This window comes from Acipenser ruthenus, chromosome 13, assembly GCF_902713425.1.
Source record: "Acipenser ruthenus chromosome 13, fAciRut3.2 maternal haplotype, whole genome shotgun sequence".
NCBI classification, from domain to species: Eukaryota; Metazoa; Chordata; class Actinopteri; order Acipenseriformes; family Acipenseridae; genus Acipenser; species Acipenser ruthenus.
The window spans coordinates 30,438,393-30,463,251 of record NC_081201.1 but is presented as its reverse complement, the minus strand read 5'-3'; the positions used below and the strand labels follow the sequence as shown (position 1 = coordinate 30,463,251).

The following is a 24,859-nucleotide window of genomic DNA, read 5'->3' as shown; positions in this document are numbered from 1 at the left end:
TGCACTAAAATTGCTCTGGTGGCTCAGTGCTCCTCGGAGATTAGAGCCCTAGAGCTATCAATAAACCTTCCCAGCAAGACACTATGATTAACTACTCATTTCTTTCAAAAATCATTCTTGATGCCTTTTAGAAGCTTGTCAGCCAATCAAAACGTTGCATCCAACGTCATATAGACAAAAAGGCAATCTGATTGGAAGGCGGTGAGATAAAGTGAAAGTTACAGAACTTTTATAGCTGAAAGCACAACAGATAAGTCACAGTAAGTTGAGGGTATTTTGACAGACACTGGTAAACCTTGGCCAAACCGTCGCATGCCAGAAAGCGATTGAAGAGTGGTTCTGCAAAGGTGTATGGCCCCTTTCTCTAGTATCATGAATCCTGTACAAGGGCCTCTCTCTCAAGAGCTAAAGCAGCACGAAAGAGAAGATTCAGAGGAAGATTGTCCATTAAAAGATAACAACGTTATCAAAGGATGTAAAAGCAAGGCACCCAGCCTTCCTTTTAGTGTAGAATCTCTTATTTCGAAGAGCTCGCCATGCAGGACTCAATATTCGTCATATGAACAGGGTTTGGTACCCACTAAGCCCGTTGCTGATCAGCCACAGTCTCCGAGGGCACTTTCTGCTGAGAAACGCGTTTCTGTGGAGAGTTTTCCAAACTTAACGGAGTCTCCGAAAAATGGCATCGAAGATCTTAGTGACAAGGACCAGAGCACTTGGTTTCAAAATTCATCTTTCTCAACTCCGCCCAGTAAGTACATCTTTGTTAGTAAAACATCTTAGGAAGATGAGGTACCGTATACCGTTTACATGATGATGTATTCATTTTATAGGGCTGTATAGTAGTATCGATAATATGCTATTCAAATTTTAGATTTCAATTTGTAAAAGCTATTTAAAAAAAATGGTAAATCATTAATACATTTGGCAGGTATATTATTATTATTGTATTATTATTGTTATTAATTGTCCGTTGTTTTTCATGCAATCCCCAAATATCCAATTTGTGGTCAGCAGAATATTATTAGGAATACATTTTACTTTTAAATTGGGATAGCGTTAAAAGAAGAAATGAACATGTCTGCCTTTTTTCCAAGTTTTTTTTCCACCAATGTATGTTATCTTTGTTTTTTTGTTTTGTTTTGTTTTGCTTTGTTTTCTCAATTCCACAATTTAGGTTTATAAATAATATATCGTTGGAATAAAGATACATTTCGATCTGCACATTAAAATAAATAACAGTAAATGATCAAATTAATCCATGGATAATAGCTAAACGAATACACAAATAACAACAACACGTTTATTTGTCTGTTTTTTAAAGTTCAAACTTAAAATATTTGTTTTCCATTTAGAATCAGAACAGTAACACCTAACCGCGTATTGGTGAATTATACTGTCATGTATTTTAAATACCTACTGAATAGTCCACTAAAGTCAACAAGTTAAGTTTAATTTGATAGAGGATAATGGATTCGCCTCGATTATAGGAAATGGAACATTCGATTTTCCGCAGAAGTTATAAATAGCTTTAGCTGCAGCCAAAACCATATACTCTTACTGCGACACGTATACGCACTAATATTTGGAAGTGATGAGTAACCATAATGTGTATCATTCCATCAATACAAAGAAAAGTAAAAGGAAATTGCATCGTATTATTTTTGTAACTAGGCCAGTTGACTTGGATACGTTCCTATATTGCATTATTTTGTTTTGTATACATTAATAACTATACAGAGTTCCTATAGTAAATATTGATTGTCATATAAAGACAAGTGTACAGGTCAACAACGCACAAAAGTTCAAATCTTTTAAGTGAAAAACAATAAGGGCCAACAAAAAAAAAATGGACATCATTTTTAAAACGCTCCAAAAACGGTCACCATGCATCGGCCTAAGCATCTTTTGCCAAAATAATGCAGTCGTTTTTTTTTTCTTTTCTTTTCTTTTTTTTTAAACAGGACACTCCAGCCCCCCTCCTTGTACATTAAGAAAACACAAGAACAACAGAAAACCCAGAACCCCGTTCACCACCTCCCAGCTGCTGGCTCTGGAGAGGAAATTCAGACAGAAGCAGTACCTTTCCATAGCGGAGAGAGCAGAATTCTCCAACTCCTTAAACCTCACAGAAACACAGGTTAAAATCTGGTTCCAGAACAGAAGAGCTAAAGCCAAAAGACTTCAAGAGGCTGAACTAGAGAAGTTCAAATTGGCCACCAAGCCACTGCTCCCTTCCTTTGCCTTTCCATTCCCACTCGGTGCGCACCTTGGCTCTCCTTCACTATACGGACCGTCCAGCTCTTACCAGAGACCTGCGCTGCCAGTCCCAGGACTCTTCGGTACACCAGTGACATATGGGATGTACTATCTATCATAACTAACTAAAACCAATCAGACTATGCCTTATAAAACCATCATTCCATGTACTCAGAGATGTTTAGCTCAATGGGCGCAAAAAGAGAACATTTTAAAAAAATTGCAAGTATATAAATGCCCATTAGTGTGCACACGATATACACATTCCTTATCGCGAAAAACACTTTTGGTAAATATACAAGGTTATGGTAGTGTTTAAACGCGCGTACATACGTGAATCCTCGCGTATGGCAGGACAAACGCAACAGGTGACTTTAGAAATCTGTTGTTAGTCTCAGACATGTTTTATTAATGGATGTTTGATATAAACTCAAACTATACAATAAAACATTATTTACATTAAATAAATATATATATTTTTTTTTTCAGAAAAGAATGATTGAATTTATGATTATCTCCAAACAATGATCCCTAAATATATTCCAATTACAAATACAATTTTAAAAATTGACCTGTCTGTTTTATAACTGATAGGCCACTGGAGACCATACTGTATTGTATTGTGTTTGTTTTTGTATGCATGTGTGTACGTATGCTTACAGGACACAATTTAAAACGTGTATTTGCAAGTACAATGGTATCCTGGTAAACTTTATAAGTTGCACGGTTCCTGTGATGAATTGCTATTGAAGTTGGTGTCTATTTATAGACATTGAAGGGACCTGTATTTTCCCTTTTGAACAGAGCTCTTAAAAATCAAGCACTATTGGATGTGAAAACGTCGTCCCGTGGACAGGGTAATGGTCTTCCTTTATAATGCTGTATTTGTAATTTGTTTCCATATTAAAAAATTGTATTTTATCTGTGACTGAGCGATCTTGAGTTGTAAATAAAGCAATTGTAAAACTATGGTTTCATGTAACCACTGTCACACAAAAAGCAGGATTACTATATATATATATATATATATATATATATATATATATATATATATATATATATATATATATATATATAACTATGTGTGTTGAACCTGTTTACATTTCTACAATAAATGTTCATATTTTTTATTTGTACATACTACATTTAAAAAGGAACAGAATGTCGTTATTTTGTACAAAGTATTCAATAAAGACTTTTAATTTACTTTACAAATCTTGAAATGCTACTATTTTCCTTCTGCGTGGTATGACTTTCACCTGGTTTCAATAACAACACTATTGTTACAATTGTACCTTTTACTTATCGAAAAACTGACAAAAAATTAAAAATGTGACATTTCGAAATCTAACATGAAATACTGTACTGACTTTTGTAGTTTATTTGTTACCTGATATTAAATAAAACATCTAAATTATATATTTAAATTATGTCTCAATCCTAAAATTCTAGGGGATGCAAAACTTTTGGCCATAGCTGTAGATGCTCAATAGACGTATTGTATCCTCATTGGTTATTGTTGATAAAATGCACTTAACGTTTAAACAAGCATATTTTTTGCGCGTTAAAACAACTAAGTCATGTCTTTATTCTAGATTTAGATTATTATTATTCAAGAAAAACATATTAATTGATAGAAATATCCTCTGTTTGGATTAATGATGAATTAATTACAATTCACAATGTAGTTAAGTAGTTATGTCCACAAAACAAAACACGATTTTAATACAAGAACATATTACAAATGCGCAGTGCTGTTAACCTTATGTATAAAATCTGTTTGACTTGGACACCAGAAAAAATAGCCTGTTGTTAAAATATTATTATTATTATTATTATTATTATTATTATTATTATTATTATTATTATTATATACTATCCTACATATCTATAGGTTGATTAACAGCGGATCTGCCGACTTCTAAAGACTTAGAGGAAAAAATAACGAGCCCCAAACCAAAAGACTGCTGTGCTGTCTAGGAATATTACTGAACTTAACACAGCATACCAGTTAACTGGTACGATGGTATGCGCCAATTATTGTATGATTTTTGTGTATAAGACAATGGACCTATTTATTTATTTAGGGTTGTCTTCTTTGTGCAACGTTACTTGGTGCTGATAAAGTCTATCAGTTCCGTGGTATGCGTTTTAGTTTGTAAAAAAAAGTTGTTTTTAAACCTGTTTTCACGTGTTTATAAAAAGAGGATGTTATAAACCCCCAATGGGCTAATACCCCCCCCCCCCCCCCCTCCCTCCCCACTGTCCAGAATTTCTTTTTAAACATTGCTAGCTGTTTCCATCCAATTTGAGCTGTATTTTCTGCAATAACTTGGCACATTTATTACACAATAGGCAACTATAACGCATTAGCGCCACCTGGTGGATCATAGAGCTCATTTTGAAAAATGAATAACAAGTGTATCGGGCGATGTTGCCCCTTTTAATGACAGTTCTGTGTAACTGGTGGTACAGTAGTTGTTTTTCCTTGTAAAGACAACAATTTCATTATTTTAAATTAGAAAAAGTGCAAGTCCCTAACATTCCAATAAACATGTATAAAACACCCACTTTAGGATATGAATGTAAAACCTTAATAAACAAGCAACTGTATATTAACTATTAACTAATATGAACAAGCTATTAATCAGTTAATTAACTAATAGAGTGCACAACACCTTTGTCTATAAAATGTAACTATAGACTGTATTGTAATGCTGCTGGATTGCAGGGAACCAGTGAAATTATATATATATATATATATATATATATATATATATATATATATATATATATATATATATATATATATATATATATATATATATATATGATGATGATGTCCACTTGAATCTGTGACCATTTTACCGTTATCTGTGTAGCTACAAAATGCATTAGGAAAACGTATGATAAACTCCATTTTATAACACTTGTGTAGTTTACTCAATAGCATTTAAACTGAAAAATAAAGTTTTGTTATATATTTAACTCACAATATCATTGAATGAAGAAACAGACAAATTAACAACTAAATACAAGCTTAAAATAGCTCTAATATTTCAGTTATGTTCGATACCTATAGTAATTGGTTTCCTATAGGACAACGATTCTTTATTAACTGTGCTTCACACGAAACGAAATAATCAGAATACGTAAAACTGAACTTTGTGAACTATATGCGATAAAAATGTCCCAAAAGAATTAGCGTAATTAAAATACGCACTCGCTTTACAATTAAGGATCCGATCCCTGCGCAACTGCGGCAAATGCCTATATATCCATCAAGTCTTCTTGAGCATCATCGAATTAGGAAATGGCGCCACCCGGAGCCCCATTCTGATTCTGCCGAGAAGCAGGATTCCCAAAGTGCAGAGGGTTCTGTGGGTACCCTGCATGCCAGGTAACAGAGTATTACCTTCATAATCCAGGTGGTTACACAGTTAATGCTTCATTTAAAAAAAAAAAAAAAAAAAAAAAACATTTGAGAGGTAGAGCTTTATAACTGTGGTTCATTACACGGATTAGCTCTATGACCTTTACAAACCCCCTCTCCCACCCTCTTGGTTTAGATTTTATTCTGCAGCTCATGATCACTTCACTTGTAACAGAACAACACCAGCCACAATGGTTCATTTTTATTATCGTTTTTAATTTCAAGTTCTAATTTTATGCTTTTTTTAAAGAAGACATATTTTGACATGTATTTAGTAGAAGAGCGGCACGACAAAAAAAAAAAAAGAAAGAAATAGTAAAAAACATACAGGAAGGGTGAACAAAGTTGGCATTTTTGTCACTACATTTCAGGGATTGCCCACCATTGCTGACAAATGATGTAATGTAACTCTCTTGACTCGCTGGATAGTAATACAATGTGATCTCTTGCTGGGGGTAGTCATGGGGCTGTTGCACATCTCACATTTAAGGTTGTTGTCAGGCTTCTGTAGACTACATACTGGGGAGTGACTGGGGTATGATAGATGGCATTGTAAGCTGATTCCCAAACTCTCACACTGTGGAGTGCTTGGCATGCCTCAGTTCACTCTGTAGCTGGTAGTGTGTAGCTTTATTTTGATGTGTTCCGTGAGTTTAATCAGCAAGGAGAATATAAGATCTGATGAACACATACCACAGTACACCAACTATTTACCAGTCTCTACTTGTTCTTTTTTAATGCTAGACTTTCTAATCTAAAAATGCAATATCGTTGATGAGATGATAGTTATTGAACATTTGGATAATGTTGCTTTTACTTGATAATGTTAATGAAATTTGCCAAGACAGTTGCAGCAATGGGAAATTATTATTAGAGCTGTAACAATCCACTATGAATTCTTACGCCCCAAGTTATTGTATCACTTTAAGGAGAGCTATAGGGGACAGAGCCTCCTCATTCATTTAATTTTCTTCAGTAGAAATCATTTCTTTTTCCTCAAGCCCCTGAATCCTCGTACTGAGCCTTGACCAAAACAAATTGTGGCTGGTACCCTAAAAATTAAATAAACAGTTATTACAATAGTCTTTAATTTCACTATTATGACATGCATTACTACTGTATTGTCCACTAGTTTGCTTATAGTTTTAACCCTGTCCTCTAACACAATCCTTTTGTTGTAGCAGGTTTAAAATGGAACGCATGAGTAAAAGGTTCATGGCTTATCGATATACAATTAGTACACTAAAGGGAGGTGGTACCGAGAAGGCTGTCTCAAAGAAGAGACACCTGCTTCCACTGTGCCCTCTAACTGTACAAACTGGAACAGCCATTGCAAGGATCCCATGACATGACTATGTATTTATTTGGGGAAATAAAATCTGCATTGGAAATATGTGGAACTGTAACTTTAACAGGGGATTTTAATAAGGGTGGTGGTGGTCTGATTTGTCGTTGAAGTGTTCTCCTTTGTTGCCACAAAAGGGTTACTTTTTTTCTTTTTAGTATACAGGTCTAGGAAGAAAAACTGAAAACACTAAGAACAGCAGACCAGTAAACTCAACTAATATACTACTATGTATATATATATATATATATATATATATATATATATATATATATATATATATATATATATATATATATATGCCCATTTTTTTAAGTATAGGACAGTGATATAACTTAATCCTGGGGTAGTGCTGAAAGTGTTTTACAAAATACAAAACACCAACGAGTGTCACTACATAAAATAAAATAAAAACTAACTTGTATGAATAGTGTGGCTTCATCTGCTCTACATGACCAGAGCTGTCTTCATTCATTGCCGGCTCTGATTTTTCAGGTGGACAGACCTCGATGGACTCCATACTTCCTGTGTCATAAGGACATGGTTGGATACCTCCATTGTCACATCTCTTCTACGTGGAGTCTTATCTTGGCTGTTGTTAATAAATGTAAAAATACAGGTTCTAAGTACAGATCCTATAGTAGACAGTCTCTCTTCCCTAACTCATAAGCTGAAAGCTGAACAGATTGTTCTTATTCTGATTTAGAAAGGATATACAGTAACAGAAGCTGTTATGTTTTTTTTCTTTTCTTTTTAATAAACTTGAAGAAATATGCCGATAACTTATTTTTGGTTTATACACAATATTACATGACAAGTGGAATTACTCAGACATTCACTGAGGCAAATGACGCTGCAAATAACTGACATCTTTATTAAAAATCCAGGATCTTAAAAAAGGAAAGATCAAACCATATGCATATAATAGCTAGAACTACAGGGTGCATTTCATGTAATTGGAGACAATGGTCTCCCCCACGCCATGCCACTTGGCTTGTAGTCGTTGCTTAGCAACAGCAATCAATCCTTGCAATATGTGGAGCAAAATGGTAACTGAGGCCATGCTTTGCATGATACAGAAAACTGCAACTGCAGTGAAACAACTGCGTCCCTAAACAAGACAGATATCAATGCAATGTAAATTGACTATAATAATATCCACATGATACAGAAACTGCTAAGATCTGGATATGTGGCTGATATTGACGTTTATGTTATTTATAAACAACCACAACAGTAAAAGGTACATTCAAACCATATTTCAAATCATTGCTAATCCTAAGAGTATAACTCCAGGCAGCGGGATAGCACAATTGAAATGCAGTTGTATACATTAAGTGTATTGTTTTTAAGTGGATTTATATATGGAAATAAAACTGTAGTTGTTCCTTCAATGTTAACTATAGTCATAGATGTGTTTTCAATTATGTACGCTTCTCTTCAATGGAGAAAACGGGCTGTGGTTTGGGGGTATGTGGTCAGGATATTTCAATTGAACTCTGCCTGTTCTAACAACTGGAAACAAACCTTCTTTAATGCGCTGAATAAATCTGAAATGACTAAGTGTTTTCAAAAGGATGTTCGTTTAGATGCTGAAATAAAATCAATGACAAACTGAAAGGTTTAGCCATGAATACTGGAGAGAATGTACCCTCTTCAACAGGATGAAATCCACCCCACCTCGGACACATCAGACTGTATCAGGTTCAACCCTAAAATAAGTACACCAATATAAATGTACATGCATGCACACCCTAATGTTAAATGCTCAGCATAAAATATATTTGTACTAGGGTTTATAATCTTAATTCATTTACTTAATTAATAATTCACAAATAATGTCTGCCATATGATAGCAATAGTCCCAAAACGCTCAGTAATATATATATATATATATATATATATATATATATATATATATATATATATATACAGTGCCTTGCGAAAGTATTCGGCCCCCTTGAACTTTGCGACCTTTTGCCACATTTCAGGTTTCAAACATAAAGATATGAAACTGTAATTTTTTGTGAAGAATCAACAACAAGTGGGACACAATCATGAAGTGGAACGAAATTTATTGGATATTTCAAACTTTTTTAACAAATAAAAAACTGAAAAATTGGGCGTGCAAAATTATTCAGCCCCTTTACTTTCAGTGCAGCAAACTCTCTCCAGAAGTTCAGTGAGGATCTCTGAATGATCCAATGTTGACCTAAATGACTAATGATGATAAATAGAATCCACCTGTGTGTAATCAAGTCTCCGTATAAATGCACCTGCACTGTGATGGTCTCAGAGGTCCGTTTAAAGCGCAGAGAGCATCATGAAGAACAAGGAACACACCAGGCAGGTCCGAGATACTGTTGTGGAGAAGTTTAAAGCCGGATTTGGATACAAAAAGATTTCCCAAGCTTTAAACATCCCAAGGAGCACTGTGCAAGCGATAATATTGAAATGGAAGGAGTATCAGACCACTGCAAATCTACCAAGACCTGGCTGTCCCTCTAAACTTTCAGCTCATACAAGGAGAAGACTGATCAGAGATGCAGCCAAGAGGCCCATGATCACTCTGGATGAACTGCAGAGATCTACAGCTGAGGTGGGAGACTCTGTCCATAGGACAACAATCAGTCGTATACTGCACAAATCTGGCCTTTATGGAAGAGTGGCAAGAAGAAAGCCATTTCTTAAAGATATCCATAAAAAGTGTAGTTTACAGTTTGCCACAAGCCACCTGGGAGACACACCAAACATGTGGAAGAAGGTGCTCTGGTCAGATGAAACCAAAATCGAACTTTTTGGCAACAAAGTTCACCTCCTCCCTCGACTCCCTCTGTCCCCTCACCTCCCGACCCGCTCGCCCCTCCCCTCCCCATCCCTGGCTCTCCTCTGTGCTCCGCTCGGCAAGAATCACACTGCGATCTGCTGAAAAGAAATGGAAGAGAACCAAACTCCCTGCTGCCCTAGACCTTTACCGCACTCTTCTCTCCTCCTTCTCCTCTACTCTCTCCTCTGCTAAATGTGCTTATTTCCAATCTGTAATCCAAGCCTCCACTAACAACCCACGTAAACTATTCTCTACCTTCTCCTCCCTCCTAAACCCTCCCCCCCCTCCTCCTCCCTCCTCTATCTCCCCTGACGACTTTGCCTCCTTCTTCTCTTCTAAAATCTCAGATATCCGCAAACTCTTTAACACCTCTCCCTCCCCCGCACCCCCTCCTGCTCCAACCCCTACACCCACTACATCCCCTACTAACTCGCCCTCCCTCTCCACCTTCTTGCCCCTCTCAGACTCTGACCTCTCCTCCCTGCTCCAGGGTCACAAACCCACCACGTGTGCCTTGGACCCCCTCCCCACTCACCTCTTTCAAGCTGCTGCTCCTGCTCTACTCCCCTTCATCTCCTCCCTCCTCAACACCTCTCTACTTTCTGGCATCTTCCCCTCTGCCTTCAAAAAAGCCTCTATCACTCCCCTCCTCAAAAAACCTACCCTCGACCCCACCTCCCTCCAGAGCTACCGTCCTGTCTCCCTCCTACCCTTCCTCTCCAAAACCCTCGAGCGGACTGTACACCGCCAGCTCTCTGCTTTCCTGTCCAACCACTCTCTGCTTGACCCTCTCCAATCTGGCTTCCGCTCTGCTCACTCCACTGAAACCGCCCTTCTCTCTGTCACCAACTCACTTAAGTGTGCCCGAGCTGCCTCTCTCTCCTCTGTCCTAATTCTCCTCGACCTCTCTGCTGCCTTTGACACTGTTGATCACTCTATTCTACTATCATCTCTTGCTGACCTGGGGATCTCTGGCACTGCTCTGGCCTGGTTCTCCTCCTACCTCTCCAACCGCACTTACCAGGTAACCTGGCGTGGAGCAACCTCCACACCTCACCCTCTCTTGACTGGAGTCCCCCAAGGGTCAGTCTTGGGTCCTCTCCTGTTCTCTCTCTACACCCGCTCCCTGGGCCCCCTCATCGCATCCTATGGTTTCTCATACCATTTCTATGCTGATGATGCTCAGATTTTCCTCTCCTTCCCCACCTCTGACTCCACCATCTCCTCCCGTATCTCTACCTGTCTGTCTGCTATTTCCTCCTGGATGCACTCGCATCACCTCAAACTCAACCTCTCTAAATCTGACCTCCTTTTCTTTCCCTCCTCCTCCCCCTCCTCTGATCTCTCTATCTCTGTTCCTCTGGAATCTACCACACTCTCTCCCTCTTCCTCAGCTAAAAACCTTGGAGTCACCCTGGACCCCTGCCTCTCTTATTCCCAGCACATCTCCACTCTGGCACGCACTTGCAGATTCTTCCTGAGCAACATCCGAAGAATCCGACCCTTCCTCACCAACTATGCTACCCAGCTCCTGGTCCAGGCCCTGGTACTCTCCCGCCTAGACTACTGCAACTCCCTCCTGGCTGGCCTCCCTGCGTCCGCCACCCGTCCGCTCCAGCTCATCCAGAACTCTGCTGCTCGCCTGGTGTTCTCTCTACCTCGCTTCGCCCACGCTACTCCACTACTCCGCTCGCTCCACTGGCTCCCGATCACCGCTCGCATCCAGTTCAAGACTCTTGTACTAGCCTACAGATGCCTTGATCAGACTGCACCCAGCTACCTCCAGACCCTCATCTCTCCCTACACCCCCACTCGACCTCTCCGCTCCGCCTGCACTAGAAGACTGGCTCTACCTCCGCTACGCTCCCCTGCCTCCCGAGCCCGCTCCTTCTCCACCCTTGCTCCGCAGTGGTGGAACGACCTTCCTACAGATGTCAGGACTGCCCAGTCCCTGACCACATTCCGGCGCCTCCTTAAGACTCACCTCTTCAAACAGCACCTGTAGAACTCCTCTGTTGTATCCTGGGACACTATCACCCTTCATTTAAATATGCTTTATTTTGCTCTTATCTGCCCCCTATTTTACTGCATTTAATCCTGTACCTCAGAATATTGTAATCTCCCAAGTGTTTAATCTGTAGTATTTTGTACTTAATCATATCCTGATGTAACTATCACTACTTAATCATATCCTGATGTAACTTTCACTATTATCTGCTGTATTATTGAATTGTGGTTTGTCACACTTGAGAATTATTGTATTTCTTGTTCTTATTGTATGACTTATATTGTAACACTTGAATGTATTTGTATTTGCTTGCGATTGTAAGTCGCCCTGGATAAGGGCGTCTGCTAAGAAATAAATAATAATAATAATAATAATAATAATAATAACAATGCAAAACGTTATGTTTGGCGTAAAAGCAACACAGCTCATCACCCTGAACACACCATCCCCACTGTCAAACATGGTGGTGGCAGCATCATGGTTTGGGCCTGCTTTTCTTCAGCAGGGACAGGGAAGATGGTTAAAATTGATGGGAAGATGGATGGAGCCAAATACAGGACCATTCTGGAAGAAAACCTGATGGAGTCTGCAAAAGACCTGAGACTGGGACGGAGATTTGTCTTCCAACAAGACAATGATCCAAAACATAAAGCAAAATCTACAATGGAATGGTTCACAAATAAACATATCCAGGTGTTAGAATGGCCAAGTCAAAGTCCAGACCTGAATCCAATTGAGAATCTGTGGAAAGAACTGAAAACTGCTGTTCACAAATGCTCTCCATCCAACCTCACTGAGCTCGAGCTGTTTTGCAAGGAGGAATGGGCAAAAATTTCAGTCTCTCGATGTGCAAAACTGATAGAGACATACCCCAAGCGACTTACAGCTGTAATCGCAGCAAAAGGTGGCGCTACAAAGTATTAACTTAAGGGGGCTGAATAATTTTGCACGCCCAATTTTTCAGTTTTTTATTTGTTAAAAAAGTTTGAAATATCCAATAAATTTCGTTCCACTTCATGATTGTGTCCCACTTGTTGTTGATTCTTCACAAAAAATTACAGTTTCATATCTTTATGTTTGAAGCCTGAAATGTGGCAAAAGGTCGCAAAGTTCAAGGGGGCCGAATACTTTCGCAAGGCACTGTATATATATATATATAATGAAGTAACCACAACAAAATCATCTGTTTCAGTAAATTAATTTGTATCAAATAAAGCTTGCTTGTGTTTTTATCAAACTCTTTAAATGTGTTATATATAGCATATATAGTATTTGTAAAAAGTAAAATAAAAACATTTACCTTTTGCTTTTCTTGGGTTTGTCAAATCTAAAATCTGGAGGATAACTGTGAATTTTTATTAAATGATCTTTTGTGTCAATACTGGTCTTAAATTTCACATAACAGCCTTCTACCAAGCACTGATACTGAAAAAAAGGGGGGAAAACAGTCAATTATTTAACAGTATCAGTGTTACTGGCTTGTCATACAATTGTAAGCCACTAGATGTCAATGTAACAGAAATAAAACTAACTTGTTAACCCATTAGTTATTTAACAACTGTTTTCTTATATAAAATAACGTTTGATATCCATGAAACTCTTTTAGACTGCTGTTTTTTTTTTAAATGAAACTTTATTTAATCCATTAAATTTAAAAACAAACTTTCAACGCAAATCTTCTGTGTAATTTAAAGGGATGTTTCATACCCTCTAAATTTGAATTTTGTATCTGTTTATTTGGTTGCTAATCATTCATTACAGTCTCTGCAGAGCAAGTCTGATCAAGATGGAATTTGTGTAATGTGACCAGTATAAAAATGACTACTTGGGGTTTGTCAGCTATTTACCATTTTCTATTAGCATGGTATAATTTGCAGTAAATGTTTAATTGGGATGAAATGTGTGCTTGTAGATCTGAATTATCTTCTCATGCATTGCAGGGATGTCTGGCCACATGTGAGATCACTTAGCTGAGTAAGACCTGGAAACAGCTTGGGTAATTTCATTTGGAAAACCAAGTGGAAGAAATGAATTTGAATTCAGTTTTGTGTGTAAAGTTAACTGACCATGTTGTGCTTCTCTGCCAGGATCTGGAACAGGGAATCGTGCCACTCCAGTATATGAATGTCCAGAAGATGGCCGGAGGGGAAGGAGCGCTTGCAGTAGGAGCGGACGTTGCGGTCAAATGTATTGTAATGATGCTCATACCCTTCCAGTGTGTCAAAGAGCTGGCTACAGCCTGCTATATGGCATCTGAACTCAGAGAAAAACATCATTGTATAAAAGGGTTACCAGTCTGCACTACCAACTGTCAGAGCTTGTCTAGGCCTTAGTTTTCTGGAATATACAGTAAACCAGCTCAATATTAAGACGTGAGCTCCCTATTAAGAACACATACTGCCATGAGAAAAACTAAAAGAAATTAAAGTCTTCAACACTGAAGACTTGAACATTAAAAAAGACTTTTAGTGAAAACAACTGTCAGATTTATTATTATTATTATTATATTTCTAAATTTACCACTACTGGTATATGAAACCACATACAGTATAACATGCTAACTGTATATTAGCCTCAAATCATTACTGGGTAGTTTGCTTTCCAGACATCAAAAGATCAAGTACAATATGATTAACTATTATTTATTTTTGCCAACAAGGACCTTTTACAAAACCACTGGGATCAGTCTGTTGCTAATCATTAAGTCACATGCTGCAAAAGTTTATTAATTTTTCTATAAAGAAAATCAAATCCAATATCATGTGCTGTGCCTACTTTGGTTTATCAGTATCATCTGCAACACTTGTTATGGCATCTTGCAAGTACAGATGTCTTTGGATGATGGATATCTCCATCCTATAAAATAAAAATAACAACAATGAGACTTGCCAGTACATCCCAAAATAAAATAACAATATCAAAACGATAAAAATAACAGGAAGCATAAAAAGGAAGACAAACGGCCATTTCAGTGTATTGTTCATTCACAAATTAGCCAGTGGCCACATAAACATATTTGTTCTTCTGTGGCTTACTTTAATAGAATTTACAAATACACTAGTAGTACACAGTGATTAATTAATGCACCTATAGCTTCTTCAGAGGGTTTCCTGTCAGCACTGACGGTTCAATAATACGAAATTGAAATTAACAAAACGTTCTTCAAACAATTCATCTTCGTTGTTTAACCGGAATCGCTGTGAAGTGAAAGTAAATGGTGATCTATTATCCTTAGCGTCATCATGATTCCCTGTTGCTGTATTGAGTTATGATGTAATAACTGGCAATACTGGGAACGCCTGTATGTCAGCATCTGCCTCTGTTAAAAATCGAACAAATTCAGACTGCAGCATCACTGATATTAAGTACCAATTTCACTGTGTTGACATAGCAGGGTTCATATAACCAATATTGTGACAGAGCTCACACAGGTCCGAAAGCCCATAGAGTTTATTGGCAAGAAAGGTTCCGTTTCTCCCACCAACGCATTTAGTCTGTCCTGTTAGTTTTACTTAAATTTGCTATACACTGTAACTGCATTTACTTGATTTCTTTAACCTTACTTTAATGACGAATAGATAGATATTTTCATATATGTACTAAACAAGGTTTCTATGATACAGCCTCCTCTAAGGTGGAACTATTCTGTCTTGCACAGTTTTCCTTAACGGCGAGGGACGGTTTTTTGTGTCGGAATCCAGTGTTTGTGTTGTTTGGCGCTCCTAAGAAGCGGTAAGCGAGATTTACATTGAAAATTATATTAAAATGTTTTCCTTTACATTTTATTTTAAACACGTGTGGCTGTTCTGTATTTTATATACTTACAAACATGTACTTATACGATGAAGATATAAACTGCGTTTTGAAATCAGACCAGTGTCTCTGTTTATACGGTTCGCCTCCAAAGGTACTACCAGAACAGCTTAACGGAAAGGCGGTTATTAAAAACTTAAACTCTCTAGAAATCCTATAGTCATCCATTAGGTAACATTGATAATATTACTATTAGTATTGACAATCAATTAATATAGTAATTCATTTGAATATTTGTCAGCATTTGCCCACTGTACACTGGCGAAGGGGCAGAGAACAACGTTAATTATCAAATAATCCATTGTCCTTTGTTTCCAGTTCCAGGATTTCAACCATGAGTGAGTTCCGGATTCATCATGATGTGAATGAATTGCTCAGTTTGCTTCGTGTTCGTGGAGGGGATGGAGCGGAAGTGTACATTGACTTGTTACAGAAGAACAGGACTCCGTATGTCACCACAACAGTTTCTGCACACAGTGCTAAGGTTGGTCAGCAGACAGCAGTTGCAAAAAAGTTTGCCTGATTCTCAAATGTTATGAACACACAGAGAGACTCAATTGTATCGTTAATATTGAACTCTTTCTTCCATATACTGCATATCATTTTTACAAAGTGGTTTTATTGATATGATCTCATTATTAGGCCAGGTATGTATCCTAATGTCTTTGAGGAAGCGCAAGTGTTTAGTGTCATTGAATAAACTGTTTTATTATTGTTATTGTTGTTGTTTGTATTATTATTATTAGTAGTAGTCGTAGTATTAACAGCATAGAACTGTGTCATTAAACTCCATAGGTGAAAATAGCAGAGTATTCCAAAACACCAGAAGACTTTCTCAAAAAATATGATGAATTGAAGTCAAGAAATGTGCGGAATCTAGATCCCCTGGTCTATCTGTTATCCAAGCTAACTGAGGATAAGGAGGTAACAAGATATATATTTTTTTGTATACTGTATATTTCGTGGATAGTTGGTTGCTTTCTGAGTTTATTATTTTTTCCTCGACCTGATTAGTAACCCAGTAAGAGATTTGTATTTGTTGTAATAGTGTGAGTAAATCTGAATTACTTCCATAGTGGTACACATTTTAGTATTTCTTTAGGCTGAGAAGCATTTATTGCTATTGTTTTTAGAAAACATCATACTTTATACAGCTTTGGGTACATAAATGTAAGCTGAATTTTTGGCATTTTTAGACCCTGCAGTACCTCCAACAGAATGCCAAGGACAGAGCCGACCTTTCAGCCAATGCTACAGCCTCCAGCACCACCAACTTCCATATCCCTCAAACTAGTGCAAAAATGTCTATCCAGGAACTGGAGGAGCTGAGGAAGAAGCTTGGTAATGTCACAGCCAGCTCCAATTTACAGCAGGTAAAAACGTAGCCTATATGTTGCTGTATTGATGTCTTAATCTCAGAATTGCGTTTAAACGAAAAGCATTTTAAATACAACCTGATTGTTACAATGTTAGAAAAATGTAGTATCAAGAAACAGGTAAGAGCAGCCAACTTAATAGTGCTGCACAAACCGATTTATTCAGATTGCGCTCTCCACAGGCACTGACAATCGGGTGAGGGTCATTGGTGTTGATTGGGCTAATTTACCATACAAAGTGAAACAAGTGGATTGCTGGTTTTCTTACACTGTGGAGAACAGCATCTGATTTCTGTGGAAAGTTCAATCCAAATAATTAACATTATCTCTAGGGAGGTAGTGAGACAGATTTGTTTTATTTATATATTTATTTTTTTACCCCACATTTTTGCTTTATATTTGTGTATTCAAAATAATGTTTGCTTTAGCCTTTGGAAGTAACGAGGAAGATGCTTCGAGACAAGCACAATAAGAAAAACCCTCTGCAGCCCATCCCAGTGTTTCCGAACTGGGTATATGAGAGACCAGCCCTTATTGGGGATTTCATTACTGTATCCAGTGGAAGCACTGATACAACTGTGCCTATAGGTATGTGTCTCTTATTAACTCAAACAAATATAGTGGCTATTAGATTCATGATGTTAAACATAATTCACTAATGTTACATAAAATGAGGTCTGCCTCAGTCTTCATAAGAGAGAGCAATACGTATTTTAAAACTATAGTATGTAACAAATAAAAAAAAAATGTTAGGCTTGTCTATGAAAAGCAATAGTAGTCTTTGCCTTTAAGTCTGCTTTATTTACATAAGTTAAAATGTCAATTTGCTTGTGGGTTTCTTGTCAGATACCATGGCATTAGCTGCCCAGGAGCTTGCACTAGTGGAAGATCTGTTGTACCTATTGATTGGTGTAGATGGCCGATACATCACAGCTCAGCCTGTCCAAGGCAGACAAAATCGGTCCTTTACAGTGGACCCAACTCTAGACATGTCAATCAAGGAGCTTGTGAACAGGATTCTGCCTGTTGCAGTGAGCTACTCCACAATCAGTCGGTAAGCGCAGTCTGAATTGTAAAAAGAATGATAGACATGTACCTAATTATATAACAAATTCTGAACCAATATCACTTCTGTGTGTAGGTTTATTGAAGAGAAGTCCTCTTTTGAGTATGGCCAAGTAAACCATGCACTAGCTGCTGGGATGAGGACACTGATGAAGGAGTACATGATCCTGGTGACACAGCTGGAGCACTTGCAGAGACAAGGGATGCTTTCTCTCCAGAAACTTTGGTTTTATATCCAGCCAACGATGAGAACAATGGAAATTTTAGCTTCCCTTGGTAAGTGTATATTTCTAACAAAATGCGCTGTAAGAAACATTTTTGCTTAGATGATGGCATATCATTGGATTTTGCTAATTGGAGCTTGTTTCTGTACCATCCTTGTTTACTAACATTTTTAAATGCCATTACAAGTGGTGTTAAATGATAAGTAGTAGGTTGCCTTGGTATAAACAATATTCCTTGTGCTGTAAAATGAGTTTTCTTAAAATGATGAATGGTTTGCCTTGTCCTGTAGCCACCTCAGTAGATAAAGGAGACTGTATGGGCGGATCTACATTAAGCCTTCTGCATGATCGAACCTTCAACTACACAGGAGACAGTCAGGCCCAGGAGCTGTGTCTCTATCTGACAAAAGCATCGAGTGTTCCTTATTTTGAAATTCTTGAGAAATGGATCTACAGAGGGATCATAAAGGACCCTTACAGGTAAAAGGAAAAAAAGCCTAACCATAAGATGGATGTCCTGGCCTTTTAAAGCATGTTAACGCTGATTTATAGCAAGATTTTAAAATCTTTAATGATGTATATTTTTTTATTGGGTAGTGAATTCATGGTGGAAGAGCATGAGCTGCAAAAGGAAAAGATTCAGGAGGACTATAATGACAAATATTGGGATCAGCGATACACAGTCGTGCAACACCGAATCCCAGCCTTCTTACAAAAAATGGCTGACAAAATATTAAGTACAGGCAAGTTTGCAATTTAATTTTTTTTTCAAATTATTTACAGAATTTTTGATGCACTTTTAATATAAGATTAATTGTTACACCCACCATATATTTGCAGTTGATAAGGGTAAGTTACATTTATTTGATAGTTAAGGCAGATTAAGTTATAGTTAAACTTAGGTATGAGACTACTAAACCTTTCACCTGTGTCAAATGTTAGACTCAAACCCCTTAATTATGAGGTTTAGTGTGAAAATGGATAACTGCAGTTTTGCACTTTTTGAGTATTGTTTGTTTTTTGTTCTTAAGGTAAATATCTGAATGTGGTAAGGGAGTGTGGTCGTGATGTTACTTGCCCAGAGGCCAAAGAGATCCTCTATACGCTCAAAGAAAGGGCATATGTGGAGCAAATTGAAAAAGCTTACAATTATGCCAGCAAGGTTCTTCTGGATTTCTTGATGGAAGAGAAGGAGTTAGTGGCACGCCTACGGTACTGATGTTTTATCACACTTTCTTAAAGATACTTTCAAATTATTATTTTAAAAAATGTTTACACTTGAACACTGATCACAAATGATCAATATTCATATGTCTTCCACTTTAATAGTATTAAAATAGTAGTTAAGGTTAGGTACAGTACTGGAACTTACAGGTCCTTACCTTTATATTTATCAGATTATTTTGTATTTAGAGACCATTCTTATTCAGATGTAATATAAATGTAAGTGTAGGTACCAGTTGTCTAATTATGACCTTTAATTTTAAAAAACAATTGATAGCAGACTTAATTACACATGCAATAATACCCATCCCTAGTTAATATAGAGCTAAATGCTTTGTTAGTGATGCCTATTTAGTCCACCCAATAAATCCTATGTTTACATTTTATTCACCATAGGTCTATAAAGCACTACTTCTTGATGGACCAGGGGGATTTTTTTGTCTCCTTCATGGACCTCACAGAAGAGGAATTGAAGAAACCAGTAGATGACATTATACCTACTAGGCTTGAAGCCTTACTGGAATTAGCTTTGAGAATGAGCACTGCCAACACAGACCCGTTTAAAGATGATTTAAAGGTATGCGTTGTAATGACGCAACCCCTTGTTCAGTGTTGTATCAACAGTGCTAACTTTCACTACTTTTAAGAAGCATTGATAATGGACAGCATGCAATATCAATTTAAAAACATTTTGTATTGCCAGTTTGAAACAGTCCAAACAGCATGTAGTTTTTAAAGCTACAAGAGATAAAAATAACATTTTTCTTCTTCACTTACAGATTGATCTCATGCCACATGATGTTATAACACAGCTGCTTCGTGTTCTAGCTATAGAAACAAAGCAGGAAAAAGCAATCATCAACGCAGATCCCACTGAGATTGCCCTTAGTGGGCTGGAGGCTTTCTCCTTTGATTACATTGTAAAATGGCCACTGTCCCTGATTATCAATAGGTAAGAAAATTGCCTGCAAACAGTTGTCTTACAAACTTATCATCACAATATGAAGAAGCATCGAAACGTTTTACATTTATATAATATATATATATATATATATATATATACACATACACATTTTTATGATGTTTATGGTGGCTTGATATAGAGACTGCTTGTGGTTGAAGATTGTAATGCTGATTTCTGTGATTTAAGTAAGGCAAATGCTTGTTTTTTTGAACACAGGAAAGCTTTAACCAGATATCAGATGCTGTTCAGGCACATGTTTTATTGCAAGCATGTAGAAAGGCTCCTCTGCAATGTGTGGATCAGCAATAAAAATGCGAAGCAATATTCCTTGCATTCTGCTAAGTGGTAAGTTTATTCTGATTAAACAGATCTGTTAACCCTCCCAAATGCTTTTATAGTATATATATATATATATATATATATATATATATACTGACTACCAGTAAATTAAAAAGCAAATGTCATAAAACAAAGGTTTGGTTTGTCATCATAAGTTGTTTCTTTTAGGTTCGCAGGAGCTTTTACTCTGAGACAGCGTATGCTGAACTTTGTCCAAAATATTCAGTACTACATGATGTTTGAAGTGATGGAGCCAACATGGCATATAATGGAGAATAACTTGAAATCTGTGAGTATGACTAACTGAGTGGTATGTGAAGCTTAGCGGTCTCATGAATAACCATATCTCCCCTCCCTTAACACACTGGAAAGAAAGAAAAATGATTCAGTATCATAATGACATTTCTTAAGTCACACACAGACATCCCAGAGATCTTGCAGGCTGGCAAACTTCTCCTTTTTGTTGTGTATTTCTTGAAACATGAGATCAGTGAGCGCTAATATGAAACAGGCTTTGAGCTTTCATATTTTCCCTAGGGCTAATAACAGCTCTAGAATGAAACAGCCTATAAAAAGCTAATCACGAAACAATATCCTGTGTTGCTGATGAGAAATATGTTTTTGTTTTGTTTGCACGTCATGTTGATATAATAGTCTGTGCAAATTATCTTACTTTTTCATAGGCGTCAAATATTGATGATGTGTTGTGCCATCACACAAGCTTCCTGGATAACTGTCTGAAGGACTGCATGTTAACAAACCCAGAGCTGCTCAAGATTTTCTCCAAGCTGATGTCTGTGTGTGTCATGTTCACCAACTGCATGCAGGTTTGTTTAAATAAAATCTATAAAAAAAAAAAAAACTCTATCTAAATCTCATTAATTTATGTTTAATAAACAGATCATGTCTGTTATATGTACCATTAAGTTCTTTATAGGTAACCTTATTTATTTAGCACAGGTAAAAGATACCTGTGCACAGTTCATACTGAATAGGGTAGTTTACTTGTTTTTTTAATAATTTCCCCACAGAGGTTTACCCAGAGTATGAAATTAGATGGTGAGATGAGTCGCCTAACACTGGAACATGGAACAATGAGAGGTCCTCCAACACAGAATGAACGTACTGAGGAAGCTGAAAAGAAAAAGCTCACTTCCAAAGTGAGAAACCTTTACTGTATTTAAACCAGTCACTAAAACATACTTGCAATTTGTGTTTCAGGGTAGCTCTGAGCTAGTCTCAGACTTAATGTTTTTTTGTTTTTTATTTAGTATTTGTCGGAGCATGTGGATGCCCTTCAGTCAGCGGCAGGGTTTGAAGGAACCATCAACAAGTTTGACAGTAATTTTTCTACACATCTGTTGGATCTGCTGGACAGACTGAGTGTTTATAGTACCAATGACTGTGAACATAGTATGATCAACATAATCTATAGGTGAGTATCACATAGTTATTGTACAGTAAAATATATTTAAATTGGAATTGTGGTTTGTTCTTTTAAGATCTAGAATATATTTTGATTTAATTATCTGTATCATATTTTTTTTTTTTGTCTTATAGATTGGACTTCAATGGATTCTACACAGAGCGTCTTGAGCGAATGTCTGCAGAAAGGAGCCAAAAGACAGCTCCTCCAGGGGCTCCAAGGGCCCCAGTGTCAACCCATTAAATAATCGAACATCGCATGACTGTAAATAGTGTTTATTCAAAAAAGTTAATAATTCAATAAATATTTTTAGTTGCAAAAGTGTGCATTTATTGATAAGTCAAGAAAGAAGTGGAGAGGAGGGGGGTGGGGTATATGAACTGAGCAACCTGTTTACCATAAACCAAAAGTTATAAAGAGAAGAAAGAAAATAAAACACTCAACATGCATTCACCTTTAGTGCATCACTGTGTCATCCTGCAGTTCATTGCAGTGAAATATCTCTTAAACTGGATATGCCACTCTTAACCATATTTTGTATTTATCCAAATGTGATTTACCTTTAAAAAAAAAAACATATTGTCCAAGGCAATTCTAATGTGTTCAGAAGATTTCTTATTGACTGGTAGAAAGGACAGGACAAAGAAATACAAACTGATGGCTCAAGATTCACCCAAAACTTCAGATCAGGGTGCAATCTAGTACATTAGTTTTGGGGGAAAAAGTAATTGTGTTTTTCATTCCATTATTTGTGTCTTCTAGCCCAGTTGAAAAGTAATGGCATCTTATATTGTTTTCCTCATTCCTAATTACCAGCAGATCATGTATTCCTTTCTTTATCCTTCTGGTTTTAAGGTTAAAGGCTACGGTCCTTGCGTGTGGTTTGGAGATGTCTGCTTCCTCTGCCTTGGAACATATTATTGAGGTTGCTTGACGAACCAAGACAGCTTTTATGTCATCTTGACTTCCCAAGTAATCTTTTTTTTTCCTACGTTTTCTGCTTCAGTTGATTTGAAGTAGGAAATGTAGGGAAAAAGGATTGCTTATCTTTACTACTCTTACTAGTTAAATATAATGCTAAAGCAACTAGGCTATTTTTCAAATGTATTAAAAGGAAACAAAATGCACTTTTGTTAATTTCATTGCATTTTAAGTGTTTGTACTGTAATAACTGATGTGAAAATATTTTTTCCTGTGTCAAGGTGTATTTCATCATGTGCACATTTTATATGTGGTTCTCAATAAACACCCTCGAACCATTCTTTGTCTTCTTTTTAATAGGGGTACAGCATGGCTACGTAAGCGCGTGATACTGGTTTAAAGCTACAGATGGCGCTAGAATTCTACAGTACTATAGTTCTCGTGCTTTCCCCTGGCAATTAAGTTAAAGTGGATGTGAAATTACAGCGTTATAATCCAAATGGAGCCTTGACTGCAACTTTTTACTTTATGCGTCTGTTTATCATAAGCACTGTGTCCATAACCTTTTCTTTCTTTAAATAGAGAAATTAAAGATAATGTTTATTTAATTGATTCGATTGTCTGGTATTCTAATTTCTGTTGACCCGTGTAAAGTACTTCCCGTATCGTATTACTTTTGCAGTTATTCACAGGGCAAGGTAGTCTCGCGGGTCTCCCAAAATGTAGTTGTGTGTGCGGGTTTTTTTTTCATTAATTATACAAAGTTGTTTTTTCCTCCATTTCGTCTTGAAATGTTTTTGGTGAAAAACATAATGTTAATGAATATACTAACTTCATTATGTATATTAACAAAAGCGTATATAATTGTTTTGTATTATAATTAGCATATAACCATGTTGCATATGATCTAGTGATTGTGTGCAGGATACTGATTCATAACTATAAAAACATTTTTGGATGACATTTTATACTCTTCCACGACCTACAAATAAACAATGATATGAGAGCGTATACTGTGCTACTTTTTCTTGTGTGGTAGGAAGTAAGGGTGCATGCCTCACGCATCCTGAAATCCTATGGGTAATGCTAAATTGTCTTCCTGTAATAACCGGCAAAGTGATCACTCATGCATTACAATGCATTCAATAATAAACACCGTTTTCCAATTGGAATTACTGGTGCAGAGCTTCCGTCTCTCACAGAAGAGATTACTATGTATGATATGCATATATGGGTATGGCTATGTTTCCATCATCTTCTTGTGCATCAAAGTAGAAAAAACATATTGCCAGTGATATGTTGCCACATTATATTCAATGATGCTTACATTAGGCTATCTGTTTTTAAGTTACATGTACAATAACTAAATTAAAAGGCTACACTGGGATTAAATATATTATTATTATAGTTAATCATAATAATAATAATAATAATAATAATAATAATTATTATTATTATTATTATTATTATTTCAGTTTCTTATACAATCGCAGTCAAAGAAGCAAACCACGACTCCGCCATTCCTAGGGATGCAAAATGACTGTCAAAAAGTGATACAATATCCCACGTTGTTTGGCATACATGCTGTCTTAATATCCCCAAATGAATTGCCACTTTTCTCCTGGGATAGCGATG

General features: G+C 36.8%; 3 protein-coding genes across 4 annotated transcripts; 2 read left to right on the top strand and 1 right to left on the bottom strand.

The window, feature by feature from the left end:
• The first annotated feature begins 246 nt into the window (after positions 1 to 246).
• On the top strand, positions 247 to 2,468 carry LOC117418523 (homeobox protein MSH-C). Its single transcript, XM_034031666.3, has 2 exons — positions 247 to 751; positions 1,965 to 2,468. The coding sequence occupies exons 1-2, from the start codon at positions 352 to 354 to the stop codon at positions 2,378 to 2,380; spliced, it is 816 nt and encodes a 271-aa protein (XP_033887557.2). The 5' UTR covers positions 247 to 351; the 3' UTR covers positions 2,381 to 2,468.
• Positions 2,469 to 5,962: 3,494 nt separating this feature from the next.
• Positions 5,963 to 15,401, bottom strand: LOC117417869 (zinc finger protein 511). Its single transcript, XM_059035264.1, is given in 6 exon segments — positions 5,963 to 6,744; positions 7,457 to 7,562; positions 13,180 to 13,297; positions 13,939 to 14,138; positions 14,634 to 14,728; positions 14,960 to 15,401. Coding segments are annotated over 5 exon segments (588 nt in total). The 5' UTR covers position 14,728; positions 14,960 to 15,401; the 3' UTR covers positions 5,963 to 6,674.
• A 90-nt stretch (positions 15,402 to 15,491) lies between these two features.
• LOC117417895 (gamma-tubulin complex component 2-like) lies at positions 15,492 to 23,564 on the top strand. Of its 2 annotated transcripts, XM_034030279.3 has the most exons (19): positions 15,492 to 15,604; positions 16,004 to 16,169; positions 16,481 to 16,609; positions 16,882 to 17,058; positions 17,490 to 17,649; positions 17,908 to 18,115; positions 18,203 to 18,402; positions 18,641 to 18,830; positions 18,948 to 19,093; positions 19,382 to 19,562; positions 19,971 to 20,151; positions 20,354 to 20,526; positions 20,755 to 20,883; positions 21,046 to 21,166; positions 21,561 to 21,704; positions 21,909 to 22,037; positions 22,149 to 22,312; positions 22,438 to 22,567; positions 23,159 to 23,564. In XM_034030279.3, exons 2-18 carry the CDS (start codon positions 16,020 to 16,022, stop codon positions 22,544 to 22,546), a joined length of 2,691 nt encoding a protein of 896 aa, XP_033886170.1. In that variant the 5' UTR covers positions 15,492 to 15,604; positions 16,004 to 16,019; the 3' UTR covers positions 22,547 to 22,567; positions 23,159 to 23,564. The 2 variants fall into 2 exon arrangements, with proteins under 2 accessions (XP_033886170.1, XP_033886168.1); XM_034030277.3 differs by having other exon boundaries at positions 22,438 to 23,564.
• Positions 23,565 to 24,859: the final 1,295 nt, after the last annotated feature.